The sequence below is a fragment of the Schistocerca nitens genome, chromosome 3 (genome assembly GCF_023898315.1).
Source record: "Schistocerca nitens isolate TAMUIC-IGC-003100 chromosome 3, iqSchNite1.1, whole genome shotgun sequence".
NCBI classification, from domain to species: domain Eukaryota; kingdom Metazoa; phylum Arthropoda; class Insecta; order Orthoptera; family Acrididae; genus Schistocerca; species Schistocerca nitens.
Genome location: NC_064616.1, coordinates 745125796 through 745149256, shown reverse-complemented (window position 1 = coordinate 745149256; position 23461 = coordinate 745125796). Strand labels below are relative to the sequence as shown.

Here is a 23461-nt window from a genome sequence, read left to right as displayed (position 1 = left end):
ACTCCTGCAACAAAATGTTCAGCTGAAAGATTCTTTTCTACTTTAAAACGGGTTAAGAACAACGTATGAACAACAGAAAATTAAGAACAACTGGTCAGTCTTGGATTACTAGCCACAGAACCAGGCATGACAATCAGTCTGGATATTCAAGAAATGATAAATGAATTCACAAATACAAAAGTTAGAAAGTAGTTATTTCTCTAAGTTCGCTGTGTTTTGGAAAAGGTCAGTTAAATGGTATTGTATCATGTACTTAGGACTGACTAAATTTCATGTTAAGTGAAGTAATTTTGGTATAGAATATTAAACTGCAATGATTTTCTTTATATTTCTACCATATATTGTGTCCAAGTTTGACGTTTCTGTGGTAATTTTTCGGTAATAGATGCTATTGAACTGTAGTAGTTATTTTATTATTTTTGAGTATTTAACTTGCACATAGGCTTTGTGTAATATGTTACTTAAATACTTCAGTAAAGTTCAGGATTCAAGATAATGATTATGCAGCTTTATTGTTGGTAGTCTGTAAACAAATGGCAATGGTGAAGTTTAGGAACGAGGGGTGTAAAATAAATTACTGCACAAGGGCATCACACACCGTAAATATGGCCTGGCATTACCATTGGCCTACTTGTATTTCAGTAATTTACCTACTCGCTTCACTGCATCTTCCTGTTGCACCAGTGCTTCGATATTTGCTAGTTGTACTTGGTTCCACCCTTCCTCCATTTTTCCAGCAAATTCTCTGACTGATTCTCCACTTCTGCCCTTCTGCCTAATCAAGTCGATTGGCGATGGCATTTTCTTCCTCTAAAAATCAAATGGCGACAATCCTGTGCTAGTGTGTACTTTGAAATTGTATCCACTCACTACAAAGGATAGGTACATGTTCCAATCGGAATGATGTGTGTTCACATAATAACTAAACCTTTTTCCAGTCGTCAGATGAACTCGCTCCATTCTTCCAACGATTTGAGAATGAAATGATTCATTCGTAACTTTTTTTTACTTTCAGCAATCGGCACAACTACTTCATTCAGTCTGACATGAAGTTTGTCCCGTAATTATTGCCTCTAGTTCTCTAGACTTCAACATCCACCTTCTAACTAATGCTTTTGCGAGTGTAATTGCTTGCTGGTCCAGCATTGGCACCATCTTGATGTAATGCAAAAAATGATCTATTATACACTTGGTACTGAGTGGTTATAATTAAACTGATGGTGTTCTGAGTGATGCAGTGTGAGTTGTATACACCGTAGGACGCTGAAACATTGTAAGTATTTTCATTATTTGGTGCGCTCGCCGAGTATGTGGTAAAAAATAATAGTTCTACTTTCTGCCACCAGGTGAAAATATGACACTGTAAGTAGCCAGAATGTGAAACATTTCCTGTTTTGATGTTAGTATGCTGTTTGTCGTATGGTAATAAGTGTTGATTTCTTTTTTGAAATGACTGTTGGTGTAAAGGGTTAAGAAGACTGTAGTTTCTCACATGAAACACAATGGCTATTGAGAAGAAATACCAAGCACTGCTTTTATAGTTGTTTCATTAGAACGGCAGCAATAGCAGCACTGCATTGAGGGAATATCGCCGACAGAAACAGCTGTGAAGAGCCCTATGTCAATAAACTGGCTAAAGAATATGATCAAGAAATTTGAATAAACAGGTGAATTAGGGGGTGCACCAGGGAGAGGGAGGCGGTCCATTCCCATGGCCCTTGATTATGAAGTAGCTATAGCTGCCCTGCAGCACATGCCACAAATTCTGCAGCCAGTGCTGTAGCTGTAATGTGGGAATTGTCTCTCCTGTGGTCAACAGTTTAAAAGATTTTGTGGCGCATTTTACACTGGTATACCTACAAGATTCAGAGTGTGCACCAAATGAAGCCCCAAGATAGGCTACAAAGCATGACTTTGTCCCTCGTTTTTTGGCATGCATGCAAATGGATGACATGTGGCCAAAGAACATTCTTTGGGCAGACAAGGCACATTTTTCTCTGCACAGTGCCATGAATACACAGAAATGTTGCATATGTGGTTCTACTCTCCTACATGTTGTACAGGAACAGTCACTGCACTCAGTTTATGTGACTGAATGGTGTGTTTTCATAAGCTTCTTCATTCTCAGACCATTTTTCTTCAAGAAGATGGCACTTTGTGGGCCTGTTAGGTGTACAGTGACATCTGAACTTTATAAGGACCTCCTTGTGCAACATGTGATTCCAGCTTTGCAACAATGCAACTGTGTTTGCGGCACTGTTTTCATACAAGATGGGGTGATACCACAAGTCGCTTGCCAAGTGAAAGATTTGCTTTGAGAAGCTTTCGGTAATGAATGCATTATCTCTAGGCAATTTCAAGATATGTGGTCTTCCAAATCCCCCACTCTTAATCCAGGTGACCTCTGGTTGTGAGGACATCTGAAAGATTGTGTCTATCAGGGATGAAGAATAGCAAATGATGACATATCACTCTGATTACATTGGAGATGCCGTGAGCTACTGTCGAACACACCATGATAAGAATGCACCATGTTGCTAAGACAGGAGACTATATGGAACACGTGTTGTAACTTGTGACTATATCCTAATAAATGTGCCAGAACCACCATCATCATGTGGCTGTTCGTTCCTTCCCTTTTCCTGTGCCCACTCTACATTCTGACTACTTACAACGCCATATTTTCACCTGGTGGCTGAAAGTGGAATTATTATTGTTTTCAGGATACTCCATGAGCTTACCAATTAATGAACATGCCTACAATGCTTTGGCTTCCTGCAGTGTATAAAGCCCACACTGCAGCAATCAGAACACCATCAGTTTAATAACAACCATGCAGTACACAACAATTACCCGTCAGGTTCAGTAGAATGGTCCCAACACTTCCACCCCAATAAAATTAAATGGTTTCCTTGCCCCTGGCAATCTTCGTACTAGCACCTGTTCTCGATTCAAATCTCCACACTGCACACACTTAATACAATTCCAAACATATTGATTGACACCATTTTCCCTTCCTCTCCACCAGTATTTTTCCGCCATTCTCTGATTTGTCACTTTACAATCTCCATGACCAGACAACACATGATCATGGGCTTCCTCTTTTAACTTTCCTGGCAGTATCACTCGTTGCCCCAGTTTCATCTCTCTACACAATAAACTGTCACACACACTGAACTGTCGCTGTTTACAATATTGTTTATATTCTTCGTTGGCACTCTGCATTTTCTGTCATTCCTCAAGGTGCCGACCTAATGTCTGTCTTACAGTTACTTTTCTGCTCAACCCATCTGCATTTCCATCTCGCTACCATGGTTTCTGGATTACTTTGTAGTCAAATTCACTCTATTTCAATGCCCATCTTGCCAGCCTACTGGATCCTTAATTTGAGATCCTCTCTTAACAACTGTGTAAGTGGTTGTACTATATCCACAAATCCTCTCATAATCTTTCTATATTAGTTTTTGAGATAGAGAAAAGATTGCAACTCATTAGTTGTTTCAGGTACTGGGAAATATTGCACTGAACGTTCTAATCTCAGATCAGACCTTCCACCATCCTTAGTGATGACATCGCACCTCTTCCAATGCAAAATGACATTGTTCTGTTTCCAGTGTTAAATGTGCTGCCCGTGACCTCTTAAACACTTTCTTTAATCGCTGCCTATGTTCCTGCAAATCCCTTGAAAAGATGATTATGTTGTCGATATACACAGACAGTGATACAGTTTTAATCTTTTCAGTCCAATACCTGTTGGAATGTTGCTAGCTTGAATTCTTTATTATTACTGGGCACAGTGTTCACTACATAAATTCTTTAAACAATCTCCTAACTTTAAAATATGTGAAAAAACATATAAAAATAGATTTGGCTCCAAAGGAGACTAACTGAATTAAAGATTCTCAAAATGAAGAATGACTGGAATTTTTGCAGGTTTCTAGTAAAAGATTTCACAAAAATCTCACATAATGAATTACTGAAAGACAGACATCATTTCCAACATAATTTTTATATTTTGAAACATATATAGTATACACATTCATAATACAATACGAATTCACACAGTATGGTATTAGTACAGTTTACACACACTCCGTGCATACCATAGCCAACAACCACCTTCCACATGAGAACAAAAACATGTATATCACAGTTTAAACCAAAATACTAGCCATATTTTTGTTTCCTTTAGTAATATTTGTACAGCTCTCCATTTTAAAATACAATCCTCATCTCATCTTTAGAACTAACCAAAGCGTAAAAAAGACTGAAAATGAAAAAATGAACAGATACAATATGTAATGGTTATGGCTTCCTTTCCCGAGACGAACGACGCGATTCATTGTGTTCTTCAAGAAGCCACCTGTTCTGTCAAAATCATCTGCCTAAAACAAAGAAAGGAAAAACATGAAAAACGCTGCAGTCATTGAATTCACACAGTTTCTTCAAATTCATAGGTGCCACAAAAAGATAACATTATACTGGAGCAACCTCAGTAATGCCATCCATGTCCTGCATGCCTTAAAGTGAATGAGATTCCATACTGCTCTGGAACCAACATGTTCCACTCTGCCATAATCATCCCCCACTTTCCATCAATAGACATCAGATGTCAATATGAATTTCAGGGAATGGGAATGACTAACAGGGGTACAAGGCACCCTCTGCGATGCACTAATCTGTGGCTTTTGGAGTACATATGCAGATGAAGATGTTGAAGCTATCTGTATTTTTTAGAAACTGCGATGCATCTAGTAACTCTACTGTGCCTACCAAATTAACAGCCAAATGACAAACAAAGTTTATACAGACAAACAGTTAATGGTGCTATCCTATAACATTGTATGTTAAGAACTGGATAAGCTCTAACAAAAGAGTTATGACATTTTCTCTGGTGCAAGAAATAGAATAGAAAAGGTGTACACAACCTAGTTACAGATGCCAGTCCAACAAAAATGTAATATACCATGAATTTGGAAATGGAATATTTTGTTAATGTACATTTTGAGGTGAAAATAAATTCATTGCCTGAACTTCCTAGTAGTTACTGAAATCTGTAACACCACAAAAGATTTCAACCTGTTAGGAAACTGTCCTTTAGTGTATATCAGCAATGGTTTAGAAGCAAAAGCTCTCAATGTAACACTTAAAACTTACCAAAGTGTTTCAATAATATTTGAGTCAATACATTAACCTCCTCATCTAACATACTATAGCTGGTCTTAATGTCTTCCAAATGTAATGTAATGTTCTAGTACTAATGTGATGTCATCTTTAAAGACTGTACACAAGCCTGGGAATAGGGCCTGTGTCATATAATGAATCTGCTTATCTGAAAAGCACACAACAGTCACTTGGAGTAACATCATGTTTGAATAAGAATGTGGTCAGTATGCTGGTTTCAGGCAAATCATTAAAAAATAGGACTTTTGGACTGTGTGTGAGTAAATCCACAACAATTATGAAAAAGATGACACCTTCCAATGTTCTATTTTTCTTCCAGTAACTGGACGTAATTTATGTACTCACTGCACCAGGATGGTTCCATAATCAAAGCCACACTCAATTTCACTCTCCATCCTTAGTCAACCAAATCTTGATACTCTGTTATGAACTCAACAGCAAAGGGACATTAAATTCTTATCCTTTCTTGGCATGTAACTTTTTCTTATAAAACAAGAAGCTTCCACTTGTACAAGAATTCTATTGCCACCTACAACTGGGACTTTTATAGGCTCCTGAAACAATCATTTTAATGTTTGGCAGAGCCCCCAATTGAGAACTGTTTCTTATTACTCTTACTCTTATAGCATATTGATTTTAGATAATTTTTTTTCCTCTTATATTGATTTTAGATAATTTTTTTTTTTCACAATACATTAAACGAACAGGTGGTATCCACTAAAGATGCTCCAAATACATATTTCAAATTGTGAAAGATGATCAACAATGTCATAGTAATGCACTGATTGTGAAAACTGGTTTGTGCAGTAAAAATAGAGTAGATGCAAGTATTATTTTAATGTCAGAATACCCCACATATTAAAGCCATCAGAAAAGTTTTAAAAAAATTAAAAATAATGTCACACATACCATGTGGTTTAGAAGTTTCTCCTGGTATTTCACTTCATTTCCAATTTCAAGTGTAACCTAAAGAAATAGACACACAAAATCTACGTAAGTATATAATGGATAAGTACATCAATTTATAACTTCTTGTAAATACAGAATTATCTGACAGTTGAGTAAAGGAATTCCGGCACTTAGCATATTTTATATTGAAATTATGACAAATTTTGCACTTACATGAACAGAATTTTCCATCTGTGCTTGACAGAATATGACATCAATAGGAAATAATTCCCTTATGTTCTGCAACATATTATTTACTTGGTCATGAACTGGCCTTCGGTTTCTTACATCATCAGGTGACAACTGCATGTCACAGGCACAGACAAAAAATATTTTGCAGAACATCAGGAAAGTGATTCCTATTTAATATTACACACATTCAGTTGAAAATCAGTTACAAACTTCCATCTTTTCTTATCTTCTGTAATACCAACTGATGATGATATTTTGCATATGAAATATAAGACATCTTTTACAAATGAAATGTTCTTGGCCTGACACAAATATGGTGGTAATATCAATGCTATCCTATTTTGTGATGATGTTGTTGTATGTTGTAAATTAATGTAAGTCAACATGGTCAGCAAATTAGTTCTGTTTGCATGGTTTTCTAAAATAGTCTACAGGTGTTGTGTGATTTCCATTCAAAAAGATGAACTAGAATATTGTTCATGAAGGTGTATTCCATCTTTGCAACTAAATGAAAGGCAGATTTTTCTCCCCCAAATGTGTCTGATGATAGAATACTGTGTTACCACAAATTTATTTGTTTTGGTCGTCTTACAAGAAACGGAAAATCATCTAAAATTGGAGAAGTTTTGTAAGGAGTCTGCTCATTCACTTTCATTTAAGAACATGTTGTACAGATCTTGAAGATGATTCCCATGAAGGATATTCAAAAAGTACACATCACAGATGATCGAAATATTGATAACAGTGTAGGTGAAAGTATTATTTTAAAAGTTTTGCACTACTGTTGTATGAATATTTACAGTTGTTACTACTGGTTGATGCTGTTGAGTTTTTCAGAATACTAAGGCACAATATGAATTACTTTCTCAATTAAACATTTACATTTGACTGCTATTTAAAACTTAACTTAATAAATATTTTAATGCCTCCCAGTGAGGTGCTGCAAATTTCTGCTACCAAGAGACTTGTCAATGACAAATGCAAATTCGAGAGATACATCTAACTTCTATAAGAATTACTGGTGCCCAAAAATCCAAGCACGATAGCCAGTATGATCGTAATTGATGTAAAATGAGGGGAGGGGGGTGTGAACACTATGTCTCTGATTGCATTCATGCGTTCAATCGTACAAATTGTATCACAGTGTCATACCCATTCCAAAATAATTCAACCTTGTGGTAGAGGTGCACGAAGGAAGACGTATTTACAGTGAACTTCTGAAATTCCATTTAATTGCCATTTCTTGATATAGGAACATGGCAAAAATAAACCACATTTTGCCTTTTTTTAAAATTTTTAGATACTATGCATAAAATATTTTCCTCAAACATAACCCGTATAATCTATCAAACAGAACACTATGGTGCCCCGGTTTATGCATCCCAGTCATACTGAAATTTGCTCACAATTTTTTGCCACTAGAGGACAACCTTCAGCCTTCTACTTCCTCTTTACTAGATGTGAAATGAAATATTGATGAGCTTTCCCCAAATTCTGCTATGCTCCAACTTATGCAATAGTTTAACATGATCCACACAATCAAATACTTTCATTAAATCAAAAGTGATATCTAACTGCACTCAACATTTCATTCAGTCCTTCAAGTATCTTGTACACAAAAGAATTAATTACATTTTCTATTCACACTCCTTTCCTGGAAACAAACTGTGAGCTTGACAATAAACAGTGTGTACAGAGATATGTTACTAGTTTTTTTCTTTTTTTTCTTTTTCTAAATGACCCACTCAAAAAGTTTTAAAAACAATGATAGTAAGGAAATCAACCTACAATTCCCTCCCTTCTCTCTTTTTCTCATTTTGTAAAGTGTCCACACCTAAAAGATGCATTGCACAGGTACTTAAGTATGTGTTTCATCTCATCTGTGTTTGTTACATGTAGCTGTCAATCAAAGTAGATGTCTTGAAGTTAAGGTTCTGTGTATGTTCCTGGCCCATAAAACTTTGATATAACAGTTGACAGAAAGTGATTAATAAATATTTCACACCCAAATTCTGCCTTGATATGCTTCTCACAACTGAGGATACAGTTTCAAGTTTGTTGGAGTGGTCATTTTCCACATAACCTATATAACCATCTGTTTATAAAAATTGTACATTTTTCATGCTGCAATATTTTCCCAGTACTGTTTTGCCTTTTATGTGATGAAGACCTTCGCATAAAAGGTGAAATCAGTCTGACAAAGTAAATATCAACACTGCAGGAAAAAGTATTTTGTTTATAAACTAGTACTGATATGGTAATGGAAAGAACTGGAGGAATGTAAATAATTTAAGAAAAATAAAGCTAACAGCTCAGTGAAGTGAGTCATCCCCCACCTCTCTCTCTTTCTCTCCCCCCCCCCCCCCCTGAAAAAAGCATTTGTTTGAAAGCTAGCAAAGTTCTCAGTCTTGTTTCTGTATTTCACAACAACTCAGCACGTCTACTATTCAGTAACCTCTGTTCCTTAAATTATTTAAACTGAATTGATATAGTTTCAGTTTTGTTGTGAAAGATCTATAGTTGGCATACTGTGTGGTTTTAGTCTGTTGAATTAAATTCTCCAGTACTTCTCAGTGTTGTATGTAGTGAAATTTAGTAACTGGGCTACTTTTAATGTTGTGGTACACCTTCCATTTTCTTCCAAATGCTATTTTAATAGCATTAGCTATTGAAATAGCTCCTTATCAGAAGTATACTTTGGTTTGAAATATTGTAATTGATGAGAAACTATCAAAGAAAGTGATTCAAGTTGTGAGTAATGTGAACTTTTTGGCAAGAATAGCTTTCAAGACTGTTGTTAAACTTCTGCATTAAAGTAGACCCACACCACTAAATCCCTTGTTGATCACCTTTGGATATAAGTCTACTGTACTGCCTTCCACTATTACTATTTGTTCATCATGATCTGATAGACTATCACTCACATTCTCTCACAGCATCCCCCTCAACCAAAAGAAGAGCCTATGATGGTAGTTAGGACAGTAACAAGTTGATAATTAATGGAAATTTTGAGAGATGGATGAGGGTTCATAGCAACTGCCTTCAGAACAAGAGGGTTGAGGGCGATAGGAGGAAACTATAGGGTCCTGGAAAGAGTAAGACCTGTGATTACTGAAACTGTAGGGCACCCCCCCCCACCCCTCCAACACCCCCCCCCCCCCCCCCCACACACACACGCGCGCGCCTCTGCTCCTACATGGTGGACTAACAGGACACTGCGTGTGTTTCCTGTATGCATTACTCTAGCTCCCTTTCTTTCATGTGTGCCTATCAACAACTCAATGCTTCTGCTTTTGAGTGAGTGGTCTCCTTTAATCCAAAAGTACAGGGTGATTCAAAAAGAATACCACAACTTTAAAAATGTGTATTTAATGAAAGAAACATAATATAACCTTCTGTTATACATAATTACAAAGAGTATTTAAAAAGGTTTTTTTTCACTCAAAAACAAGTTCAGAGATGTTCAATATGGCCCCCTCCAGACACTCGAGCAATATCAACCCGATACTCCAACTCGTTCCACACTCTCTGTAGCATATCAGGCGTAACAGTTTGGATAGCTGCTGTTATTTCTCGTTTCAAATCATCAATGGTGGCTGGGAGATGTGGCCAAAACACCATATCCTTAACATACCCCCATAAGAAAAAATCGCAGGGGGTAAGATCAGGGCTTCTTGGAGGCCAGTGATGAAGTGCTCTGTCACGGGCTGCCTGGCGGCCGATCCATCGCCTCGGGTAGTTGACGTTCAGGTAGTTACGGACAGATAAGTGCCAATGTGGTGGCACTCCATCCTGCTGAAATATGAATTGTTGTGCTTCTTGTTCGAGCTGAGGGAACAGCCAATTCTCTAACACCTCCAGATACTGTAGTCCAGTTACAGTAGCACCTTCGAAGAAAAACAGACCAAAAACTTTATTGGCTGAAATGGCACAGAAAACATTCACCTTAGGCGAGTCACGTTCATACTGAGTTGTTTCCCGCGGATTCTCAGTGCCCCATATACAGACATTGTGACGGTTGACTTTCCCATTAGTGTGGAAAGTTGCTTCATCACTAAACACAATCTTTGAAACGAAAGATTCATCTGTTTCCATTTGAGCAAGGATAAAATCACAGAAATCGATTCTTTTAATCTTATCAGCTGCAGACAGTGCTTGAACCAATTACAGACGATAAGGTTTCATAACTAACCTTTTTCGTAGGACTCTCCATACAGTTGATTGTGGAATTTGCAGCTCTCTGCTAGCTCTGCGAGTCGATTTTCCTGGGCTGCGAACAAATGCTTGCTGGATGCGTGCTAAATTTTCATCACTCGTTCTCGGCCGTCCAGAACTTTTCCCTTTGCACAAACACCCATTCTCTGTAAACTGTTTATACCAACGTTTAATACACCACTTATCAGGAGGTTTAACACCATACTTCGTTCGAAATGCACGCTGAACAACTGTCGTCGATTCACTTCTGCCGTACTCAATAACACAAAAAGCTTTCTGTTGAGCGGTCGCCATCTTAGCATCAACTGACGCTGACGCCTAGTCAACAGCGCCTCAAGCGAACAAATGTACAACTAAATGAAACTTTATAGCTCCCTTAATTCGCCGACAGATAGTGCTTAGCTCTGCCTTTTGTCGTTGCAGAGTTTTAAATTCCTAAAGTTGTGGTATTCTTTTTGAATCACCCTGTATTTACACTGAACAAGAACTTTCGTACAACACCAATATCTATAATTATTTTACTGCTTTTTTGAGAATGTACTGCAATGACAATGTCAGTTTCAGTGTCAATGTGACCTCATGAGGTCTGCTTTCCTCCTCCTCCTCAAGTACTTTTTGCGAAGATGATACACTGTAGCAACAAAGACTAGTAACCCAATAAATACAGGCTATAAACAGTAATCACCAACCACAGGTCAGTGTATGATGACATGGAAGAAAATTTTACTACATATAAAGGCAAATCACCTCTGGCACGTTTTCTTGTTACAAGAACTGATGTCTATTTGTAGGTGGCATTCTAAGAGTGGTTGAGCTTTCAACTCATATTACTCAAATACCAGATACATGTGGCTGTAACAACATGGGTTTTATTTGGAATAATATCAGAACTTTGGTTTCAGTTGCCAAACTGGGACTGGCACATGATAGAAATTATATAACAAAACTTCAACACCAAATTCCAAATGAAAATTGTATTCCATCAGATAAGATTCTGGACATGAATGATGAACACCAAGAACAAGTATTTAATGTTATGATTGATGAAATGATCCAGAAAAGTCAGCATGGCAGCTTATAGCCCAATCGATATAATAATTTAATTTGGAGTTTTTTTTTTAAGATTCTTCCAATAAATTCACCACTGCCATTATAACTGATAACTAGACATAAAATACATGCATTCTGCTTTTAATGGGGAAAAGAATGTTTCCTGGGCACTTTTAAATATGCTTTATAGGATTCCAGTAAAATAGCTATCAACCTCACATACATTTCAATATTCACTGTATGGTGATAATGTTTCCAAATATATTACATGCTTTAAAAAATATAAAAAAATGAGGATATCTGTGCTCTTATAGAAAATAAAACCATTATACAAAGTATACGTACAGCTTTCAAATCATGAATCTTGTCTCTTAATAGTGCAGTCATCTTTTCATTTTCTTCTTCCAGAATATCTCCATGGTCTACGTTTGTAGGAACTGGTTCATAAAACTGTCCTGTTAAAACAACATTTACAGTAGTATGAATTTTGTGAAGTACAGGCAAATATCTTAAGTAAAATGTTTACTGAATTAAATACAAATTTCTGGATGAACACAAATTTGTTGAAAATGAAGAACAGACTGCTTCAGAGTTTCACATCAGTATGTGTGTTGCAGTATCTAATTAGTAATTACAGATAAAATATATGGCAGGCAGAAAACTGAAATTCCTTTTTTTCTGCTCAACTCATTTAATAGATTTTTAATGAAAATATAGTACATATACACTGACAGGAAAAAGAAATCACAACACCAAAGAGTAATTAAAGTACAGGTATGAAATTTTAGGAGTACATTTGTCGAGGTATCATATTTAAGTGATTAACATTACAAGATCACAGGTTAACGTAAGTGAGAGATAAGCCATTGTAAATGTGAAATACTGGCACATTAATAACCAGTGTAATGGCCAGAATGTTGAATGCAAGCATGCATGTACTGTGTAGTACAAGTGCCGAATGTCAGTTTGTGGGATGGAGTTCCACACCTGTTGCACTTGGTCAGTAAATAAAGGGATGGTTAATGATGTTTGTGGATGATGCTGAAATTGTTGTCTGCTGATGTCCCATATGTGCTCGATTGGAGACAGATCTGGCGATCGAGCAGGCCAAGGCAACATGTCAACACCCTGTAGCACATGTTGTGTTACAACAGTGGTATGTAGGTGAGTGTTATCCTCTTGGAAAACCATTCCTAGAATGCTATTCATGAATGGCAGCACAACAGGTTGAATCACGAGATTGACACAGATTTGTAGTCAGCATGTGTGGGATATCTGCTAGAGTGCTGCTGCTGTCATACAAGATCGCACCCCAGACCATAGCACCATGTATAGGTCCACTGTGTATAGCACATAGACAGGTTGGTTGCAGGCACACAACTGGCCTCCTCCTAACCGACACACGGCCATCACTGGCACCAAGGCAGAACCAGCTCTCTTCAGAAAACACAAAGAAACCTCCAACAACCCGCCCTCCAATGAGCTCTCGCTTGACACTACAGAAGCTGCAAATGGTAGTGGTTTGGGGTCACTGGAATGCAGGTTACAGGGTGCCTGGCTTGGAGTTGTCCTTTAAGTAACCAGTTTGTAACAGTTCGTAGTATCACTGTGGTGCCAACTGCTGCTCAAATTGCTGCTGCAGTACAATGTGCCAGAGCCATATGTCAAACACGATGGTGTTTTCTCTTGGTAGTGCCATGTGGCCATCCAGAGCTTGGTCTTCTTGCAACCGTACATTCTCGTAGCCACCGCTGCCAGCAATCAATATTCCTGCCAAGTCTTTCTGCAATATTGCAGAAGGAACATTCAGCTTCTCATAGCCCTATTACACAACCTCGTTCACACTCAGTGAGGTACTGATAATGGTGTCTTTGTCACGTTAAAGACATTTTTGACTAGCATGAACGACCATGCCCAACCTCAAAGGAATCTACCACTTACGACCATTACAGTGTGTATTTAAAGCAAACCTGATTTGCATCCTCATAGTGGTGCTACTAGTGCCACTCTTATGTGACTGGTGCAAAATTTGAACAGACATACTCTTTCAAATGTAGAAACATGCCTACCAACTTTCATCTATTTCAGACAACTCCTTCTTGATGTTGTGTTTTTTTTTGTCAGTGTATACTGTAAAAGTCAGTTGTTTCATCAATGAATTTAATGCACTTTGTTATGACAGTAATCAGTACATGGTCTGCACAGAGCCACGTGTGTTTATTTCTCAATATGGTCGTCTTTTAGATCAATACACTCTGTCCAATATTTTTGCAATGAATAGTTCCCATAACGTCTGTGTAGTACTTCTTTAGATGCAAAACAAGGTCTGAGTCAGAGGGTACCAAGTCTGGTACCCAACAAGTTTTACTTCAAACTGACACCAGCTTTGCCATTACTGAAGTACCTAAGTGGACTTGCATTTTCCTGGTGAAAGATTTTTTTTTCCTTTCTATTGCAATCATAGCCTATTTCCTCATATGTTTCCATTAAGACCTTTCTGAAAAATGACTTCACGCTCATCTTTTTTTTTTTTTTTTTTTTTTTTTTTTGCACAGAGCCACCAGTTTTCATTCACTGCTTTGACAGTTGTTCATTTTTGCACACAGTAATCTAGTCGTGTCTCATACACAATAAAAAAATTAGGGCACAAAATTACTTACATTCTTTTTACAACAGTTTAAACATTTCTGACAATTTTTTTCTCATTTTCTTTTGGCTAACATTCAAGATTTCTTACATTTAATTCATATAAAACGGACCATACTTTCCCTTCTGGTATGAATACAATGTCAGCTGCTTCATAAACATTTAACTGCTGATTACACAATGTCATAGTGTGCTATTTTTTTTTTATATTTACATCAGTGACTGCAGAGTGGCAAGTCCTTAATGTGGATCATCTTCAAGGGAAGTAAGGACATATTTGAATACAGCTTTTCACTCTTTTAGTGTTGAAAATGGAGCAGTAGGCTCTTCATAAATGAATCTCAATTGGTGATAAACAGCCCAAAACAAAGATTTTAGTACAATATTTTACTTAATACATTTGAACAATAAAGCTCAATAAACAATACTATTCTGTAGATGACACTTGCCTAACAGCATTATGCAACATGCACCAACACAAAAATAACATTTTTTTCCCCTACTTGCTCAATGATCTCTGGAACAAAGGATGAACTTACTACCACTCTTAAGCCAATTCCAATCAACTGAAGAGCTTGCTCCAGACATATTGACCTACAATACCACAGAAACACAAAATACACTTATCTGAAGCTGAGAGTAACATCTCAAAACAGACACTTTCTGGCAGAACCATGGTATTAGTCACCTACTGTCATCATTTGCTTGTGTCAGCATCAGTCATGTGTGGTACATACTTAAATGGTTTTAGAGAAGTCCTCCTTGCCAATGTCATTGTTTTATGTAGTAATTTATTATGACTAATTTATTAAAAACTTTTGTATTATATTCTCACCAATGCAGAAATTGTTAATCCATAATATTTAAAATATTTTGGGTGTAAAGATGATATCCAAATGGTATACTGCTGTCAAGTGATATTTTTCCAGACCTGGTTATAGAAAACGACACAGTAATGGCACATGCCTACCTAACTCTACATAAAGCTGAAACTATTCAGTGGTGGAGAAAGAATACTGGCTATTATTTAGGTCATCAATAACCTATAACACCATATTTTTTAGTTGTCATTATAGAGCACCATTTACGTTATTTGTCATTTAAAGCATAATCCTGGCCACCCTGAAACAGGGGCTTGAAATCTCCAGGGGCTGTGGTGCACATGAGTGGATGAAATCATAACTGGATGACTACACCTTTCTGAGAAATCTAGAAAGAGATTATCAAGAAATTCTGCAGCACTGAATGGGAAACTAAACAACAGAATGCAGATTCAAAGCTGCCACCATGCCCTGAATAGTACTTTATATGGTATAATAAGAAAAAAAAAAAAAGGTGGGGTGCTTTGTTAAGAAATGTGTTAGAGACACCTGCTTGACATATGTAAACCCAAAAACTTAAAGTTGAACAGTATCTCAATAACACCAACAGCTAGTCATCTAGGGCCTCTTAAGATTTACGGCACAATCAATAAATGATTTTACTGGCCACATCTATTCAGAGGTGTTCACTGTGTATAAAATGGTTGAGAATGTCAGACATGGAATGCCTTAGGAAGGAATAACATGCAACAGAAGAATCTGAATGTTTGTTAGCAATTGTAAGTGGGTGTACTTTATAATAAATAAATAAATAAATAATAGGTTGGGGAATTTCTTCCATTTAGTTGGCCAACTGGGAGTGTCATACCAATATCGAAAGGCACAAGGCATTTGATAGAACTATAAATGTGCTCTTTGGATGATTCCCAATTATGTCATGGGAAATTATTATTAGTTACAAAAATTACTGAAGTAGGTATACTACCAACAACACACTTCTCAGAAATAGTCATAAGAAGCCCGACTCATTGTGGCAGCTGACATACTGAAGTGAAAATTCTCAATTTATTTGCTACTGCAGCAAGGTAAAATTTTTCAGTACAAGCCTTTATCGGAGGTTATTCATGCTGTCAGAAGGAAATTGAACAATAACTTGCACATACGGAAATTCATCCAAGATTGGAGCATTCATGTTGTTACTATAATACAATAATAGTTTTTGAGAAAAAATATATTAAACTAAACCCATCAATCTATTGTGCTTGATGGACTCCCCCCAAGCAATTACTATTAATTATGAAACATTCCATATCTGGCAAGGAGAGGAGTAACTATTGACGAAGTGAGCAAGTGAAAAGGGATCGTCACAAATTCTAGAAAGAACAAGATTTAGTGTGTTGCGCATCTCTGTACGCACATAATTTTTCAACAGATTACTTCAGATATGCTCTCCACCAGCTCCAAGCAGTTGTGAATCTCAATCAATCAACTTTGCTTTCTGTATTTTACTGATGCCATGGTTTTGCATATACTCAGAACACAGCATCCCAACACTTCGCCAGAAGATGATGCGTATGAAACTCATCGAAACGTTGCAACAAGACGATGCCGCCACTCGGCTGATAAGCTGAGAAGAATTCATCAATCAATTTCTTGGTTCAATGTTTGATTGCCATACAGATTCACAAATGAACGAACTTGATCCTGGTACCCCTCTCCCTCCCCCAGTATTAAGAAACAATTAAAATTACTTAAAACAAACATAGCATCAGACACTGATGGAATACCAGTTAGATTTTACATTGAATAAGCTCCTTTCCTCGATCATATTTATGGACAATCACTTGTGCAGCAAATAGTTCCGTGTCACTGAAAAAGAGCACAGGTCACATTATTTTCAAAAAAGGTAACAGATAAACCAATATTGCCAACGTCAATTTCTTGCAGGATCCTAGAGCATATTCTAAGCCAAAGAATTATGATGTTCCCAGAGGAAAATCAGCTTCTCTCAAAGAATCAGCAGGTATTAAAAAATAACTGCTCATCTGAACCACAGCTGTCTTTATTCATAAATGACACCTTGCAATCAATAGATGCAAGTGAAGAATCCATGTTCCTAGATTTCAGTAAGGCATTTGACACTACTACATTGTCAACTACTAACCAAAATATGATCATATGAAATATCTTCACAAATATATGATTTGCTTGAGGAATATTTGACTAACAGAAAACAGTATAATCTTTTACATTATGACACAGTAAAATGCTCAGAAAAAAAATTTATATCAAGAAACCGGTGTTATACTGGATGGCAAATGTTCCACAGAAATGAACGTAACATTAGGTATGCCATGAGGAAGCATGATAGGACCTCCATAATATTTTCCAAGAACATAAACAAGTAACCAGAGAGGATTAGCAGCACTGTAAGGTTGTTCACTGATGATACAGTTGTGTATATGAAAAGTTGGACAGTCTTAATGAACTGCAGAAAGAGTTAAACAAAATTTCCACTTTGTGTAATGAATGATAGCTCTCCTTAAATGTGAATAAATGTACATCATGCCTATAAGAAAGAGAAAGAACAGTATAGAATCTGATTATAAGATTGGTGGTGTTTGTCTTGAGAAAGTCAAATTTTATTAATATTTAGGGGTAATACCAGAAAGGAATATGAAAATGGGATGATCACCTACAATCAGTCTTGGGCAATGTGAAAGACTTAAATCTGTTGGAAGGATCCTGAGAAAGTGCAGTGCATCTGTACAATAAATAGCAAGCAAGATACTAGTGCAACCAACTCTAGAATATTGTTCCAGTGTTTGGAGCCATTATCAAGTAGGTGTTGTGACTCGTCGATCTTTCAAAGTGCTGCCGCGCAGTTACACGCGTCCTCTACATGCGGCACTGTCTGCCAGCCATGCAGCAGCAGCAGCAGCGCCACCTAAGCGGCCAGCCAGCCAGCGGCCGCTAGACTCGGACTCAGTTATGATTTGACTGTTAAAGTGTACACACGTCTTACTCTGTTTACATGATCTGTGACTTTCATGTATTGCGTCTTCCTTGAAATATATTTGTTCAACTTGAAGTTATAACAGTAGGCACAAGAGCAGACACTGAATGAATTTAGACACATGCTGCTAGTATCATAACTGGTCGGTATAGGCCACACAAAAATGTAAAAGATATGCCTGGAGAACTTAAATGGGAGCAAAATGATGGCTACTAGGAAATAGAATGCTGATACTATCTGCTCTCCAATGAAAGAAATACAGAACACAAGAGTAGTATAATCAGAACTCTGTAAACTGTACTGTGGGAGGACTATGACTGTATCTTGCACACACATGCCATAATCAATTTGTCACATAACCAAATAAACTGAGATATGGCTCAGAAAAGTTTGATCTTATCTTTTTTAATGCCATGTGCTGTTTTCCAGAAGCAGGTGAGAATTTTTAAGTGCCAACAAAATTAATGATAACAATGTAACCAAATATTATGGTTGATCAGGAGAAGGCAGTTCATCACAGGAAGAACTGCAAACTTGCTCAATGCAAAAAAGTGTATGAGAAAACTTAATCATCAGGAAGGTGTTACGTGTGCTTCAACAACTGGTAAGCATGTTCCAGCAAAATTGTGTTTGAGAGAAACCTTGTATTGCCCTAAGAGATGCAAGGATAAGATACCTCAAGAAAGGAAAGAGCAGACATCTGCTACCTATTTTAAGGCAGATTATGTAATGAAAGATATATCTATTAAAGACCAAACAAATGTCAGAGACAAAAAGAAACTAAAGTACACACAATCTATTTTGTAAGCCAAGAACTAAATTAAAAACTGAAAATGGAGCTGACAACATTGTGAAAACATAGTACTTTCATGACACAGGATACATTCGCAATGGAACTAAAACCCTAAGATAAAAAAAAGTAGTTAACTGAGTAACCTCTGCTATGTGTTTAGAGTTCCTAGTCAAAGGTGTGACTTGACTACCATTAAAACTGTGCACTTTGCACTAGGTAACACAGTAATCTCATAATGGCATTCCTTTCTGGGGGTCAATGCACAAGCAAATATTTGTTATGCAAAAATTAATTGTCAAGATCATGATATGAGTACCACCACAAACACCTATCAAGCCAATCTTTAAAGAACTGGGAATATTACCTCTTCCATGCATAACTTATCTCTTCTAAAAACTTTAATTTTATCCAAACTGTAATAAGCATTAATGTGAAGTAATGTTCAATAATAATAATTTCCATGTTGACTTTGTATTGTAAGAAGAACAACACTGCTTAGAAACTAATGTAATGAAAATGTATGTATATTCTGTTCTTTGAAGTGCATATATATTTAGGAAGCTACATCGCAAAAAGGTTTATGCTCATTCAACTATGTACTGCTGTGTTTTGTATCTCATACCATGAACATGATTTCATGGATAAATAAATACATACATACCAAGCATTATCGGGGTATTTACTTATTCCAATCTTCTACTGACTTTCTTCTATTAGAAAATATCTTGAAAAACCGAGTTAGCATATCTCCTATTGAGGCAAATCCTGAACAAGAAGTCATTTCCTAAAGAAACTTCCTGCATAAAAGTTACAATAATGCCATGGAGACCCTGTAGTATCATATTAGTGAAACTAAATGTAAGGTTACAGAATCTATATGAATTCCAGCAAACTTTTAATCAATCTAATCTATATTCTCAAAACCTAATGAACAATACTAGTTATAAAAGTGATACACCGAAAAGTCAACACAATTCCTTGGTACAATTTCTAGAAGAAACAAGTGAGAATGGAGCATCACATTCACTTGCAGCAAGCAGATGTGAAGAAGGCAAACCCAGGAACCACTAAGGAAGCACAATTAAGTATCATATTCAATAAGGACTGCTGTTCAATTTGCAGGCAATTTAACTGTCAAAATGTTAATGACTGGAGTAGCATATCATAAGCGATTTTTCTGTATGTATAATCTTGTTATTAATGATGATTGTTCAAGTGTGAAGTACATGAATGTCCAAGTGAAAATGTGTCATCTAGGAATGTCTGAAAAATTGCATCATGTTTTCAGAAACAAATAAACCCAAGAAGATTTTATCACCAAATAAGCCTTGTTGCTGATGTTACAAAAATTCCTAATTTGTTCAGTGATTCCTGCAGAATGCAAAACATATTATATTTTTGTTTGGCTCAACAAATATAGGTAATTAAAGATAACTTTTTAAAAATTCCTTGTCATATTTTTTCTACCTGGACCAGTTTTTTGAATGACGAAAAGAAGAAAAATCTCATCACCAATACACATTATACACTGATAATCTGTGACATAGTCACAAAGAATAATATATTCTCTTGTTAACAAAATTACTACACAGGACATTCTCATCCTCAGTTTCAAGAGCCTATATCCAAAATTAAAAAAAGAAAAATGCAGATGAGCAAAAGGTAAACTGTTCTGACATTTATCAGCTATCTCTGCGGTAAATTGAAACAGCAAACTTTTCATTAAATATAATTTAAAACATGTAAATTTGTAAAAGTTAGGCCATGAAAATTATTGACTCATCGATTCACCCAATATGTTTCATAAATCTTGTCATGAAGGAGAGCCTTCAGGAGCATGGAAGGAATCAGTTATACATGAATAGCCAGAAGCAGCCACTACTGGCTACTTCTGTCAAGTATACAAACAACAAATTATGACTAGCACTCATCGATTCACACTGATAACTATGGGAATTAATTCTGAATTACTTCATGTATCTTAGGAAAACAATAGTTGCTTAAAAAAGAAAAAGAAAAAAAGGCCACTGCTCTTCCTCTTCTACTGCTAAACTACTGTTTTTGTCTAATACTTCAAACAAAGTATTTCTGTAACTTTACACAGTGCACTATTGGCTATGTTTAAAACAAACACTGGAGTGGTATTTACAGTCCTGAGCCCAAATATTCGATAAATTGTAGGAAGAGTGGCTAATGAGGTATTCTTTTACTTTGTGAATTTTAAAATGGAGTATTCTAAGAAATTTGGGGCTCACCGACGGTCGTCGTCAACTTTATACTGCACGAGGTTTCGACTGGGCATCTGCCAGTCATCTGCAAGTTAGCCATCAATCTTCGGTGGTTCAGCTGAGGATGACTGGCAGGTGGCCAGTTGAAACGTATGGAGTGTAGTTGATGATGACTGGCTGCAAGCCTGAAATTTCTTCAGACATTCTTCTACTTTGTTTTTGAATATCTGGGATTTTCAATTTTCTTCCTAATTTCTTCCATTAAGTAGTTGTTAATTTTTGTACCAGAATATAAAACTCCATTCAGAAACCTAGACAGCGACACATTGTCCATGTGGAAATTGTTTTTATTTCTAGTATTGTGGTAGTGAACTGAACAGTTCTGCCTTAATGTGTCCTTGTTACAAATCCCAATGTATTGACTTCTGTACAAGAATCCCCAGGTACCTGTAAATTTTCAACAATATGTTGCATTGTATTTACACAACATCCTTATATGCGTGTTTCTGTGGAATACATAATCTGTTGACTTAGCTGTATTGTCCTAGAAGATTATGCCACAGAACTGTATTGGGTGAAAGTGTATAACATATGCTAGCAATCCCATCTGCATATAAACATTGAGAGATTACTAAGTGCAAAGCACAGTACGTACCAGAAAGCACCACAATTTTCATATGAAATTTATCAGTGAACATATTACCGATGCTTATCTATGACAACCATAGTAATGGTTCTCAATTAAGTGTTCCTTTTTTTGTGTAAACTATGTTGTGGCTAACATAGTACAAATGGGCAATCCAAGATGTCCTTCATGCAAGTCAGTCTTTTGAAAGTACAGTATTATTACAAATTTCTTTATTAAATGGTGTTGTTATACTTATATTTTATTAAATGGTTTGTAATTCTTTTGTAGCCACAATACAAGAAAGATATGTTCATTATATTGTATGCTGACTTTTCAGTAATGCTGAACCCTGAAACTAAATATCTCATTTCCATGAAAATGTAGGTTAGGTACCAACAACTCAAAGCACCCAAAAAAATGCTATTGACTTTAGTATCGTGATTTGAAACAAAATACTGTACCAGCATGTGCCCTCCTCATGTTTGGTGTTTTTTTGCCAGAAAATGTTGGCGCCAGTTTGTCCAAATCTGCAAATTGAAATTTATTAATTAATTATTAATCATGTAATCTGTAAATAACAGCATAAATACATAAATGGATTTCTTTGCACAAAATTAGTCTCCTGTACGCAACTTGCTTTCTAAATGACACTGGACAGTCTCTAAAATATGACAAAGGAGGAGGAAGAGGATGAGGAATGAAAACAAATCACAGTGTGACATCTCATCAAGGTCGTTAGAGACAAGACACGTGTTCTTTTGGAATGACAAATTGAAATGAATAGGCTGTGGTATTTTCAAAGGATTCTGACATAATCTATGTGACTACACACAGATTTTAACCCCATTTTCCATGAATATGAGACCAGAGTCTTAATCATTGCACTAAACCACTCGGTTAGGGGTGAGAGGAAGAGAGACAGAAAAACAAAAAAGAAAGAAAAGACGGAAAGGGAGAAAAGTAAGAATAAGCCAGGTAATGATGCTCTGGCTCTAAAGATTTAGAACTGTTGCTTATAGAATCATAATTTGGCAATAGGAAGTTGGTGGTATACTTTAACGATAAAAGCTCTTGATTCCTAAATATTTCAAGAGAGTTGCCTCAAGGTTCTATGCTTGTTCCTTTATTGTGTACACTTTATGTGTTTGACCTGCCCAGTATCATACCATGCATGTCTGTTCCTTACACAGATGATACCACATTCATTACTCCTGGAAGCAACAGAGGATCTAAAAGAACAGAGCAAAGCCAACCTTATAGTTTTCAGTATCTGATTTAACTTTAGAACACTAATGCTATGTAATATGCATGTATAGTGGTACACTACAAGTTATAGTTCCATAACCATCATCTGCAATATGTGTGTGTCACGTTAAGTGCTTCAAGCATGCAGTAAGGAAATGAAATCCAGTAGGAACAGACATGACTAATAGTTGAAATGTCAACAATGGGGTCAAAAGGCAAATTCAGTACATCAAATTTACGTATAGAATTTATAGAAAATCAATCTGTGTACAGAATATGTGCCATTAGTGTCAATGGTTGTTAGAAGTTATGTGCGTTGCTTGGGAGTTTTAGCACTTGTGTGTATCCCCCCCCATGAACCATAGACCTTGCCTTTGGTGGGGAGGCTTGCGTGCCTCAGCGACACAGATAGCCGTACCGTAGGTGCAACCACAACGGAGGGGTATCTGTTGAGAGTCCAGACAAACATATGGTTCCTGAGGAGGGGCAGCAGCC

At 36.6% G+C, this 23461-nt stretch overlaps 1 protein-coding gene across 4 annotated transcripts in view; it reads right to left on the bottom strand.

The window, feature by feature from the left end:
• Positions 1-3990: 3990 nt before the first annotated feature.
• The window catches only part of LOC126248724 (BET1 homolog), a 36808-nt gene continuing 17337 nt past the window's right edge, over positions 3991-23461 (bottom strand). For all 4 annotated transcript variants that reach the window (XM_049950035.1, XM_049950037.1, XM_049950034.1 and 1 more), the window contains exons 2-5: positions 22183-22248; positions 11935-12044; positions 6094-6150; positions 3991-4385 (exon numbers count right to left, since the gene is read on the bottom strand). In XM_049950035.1, coding sequence (XP_049805992.1) covers positions 4230-4385; positions 6094-6150; positions 11935-12044; positions 22183-22201 — 342 coding nt within the window. In that variant the 5' untranslated portion in view covers positions 22202-22248 and the 3' untranslated portion in view covers positions 3991-4229. The remainder of the gene's footprint in view (positions 4386-6093; positions 6151-11934; positions 12045-22182; positions 22249-23461) is intronic.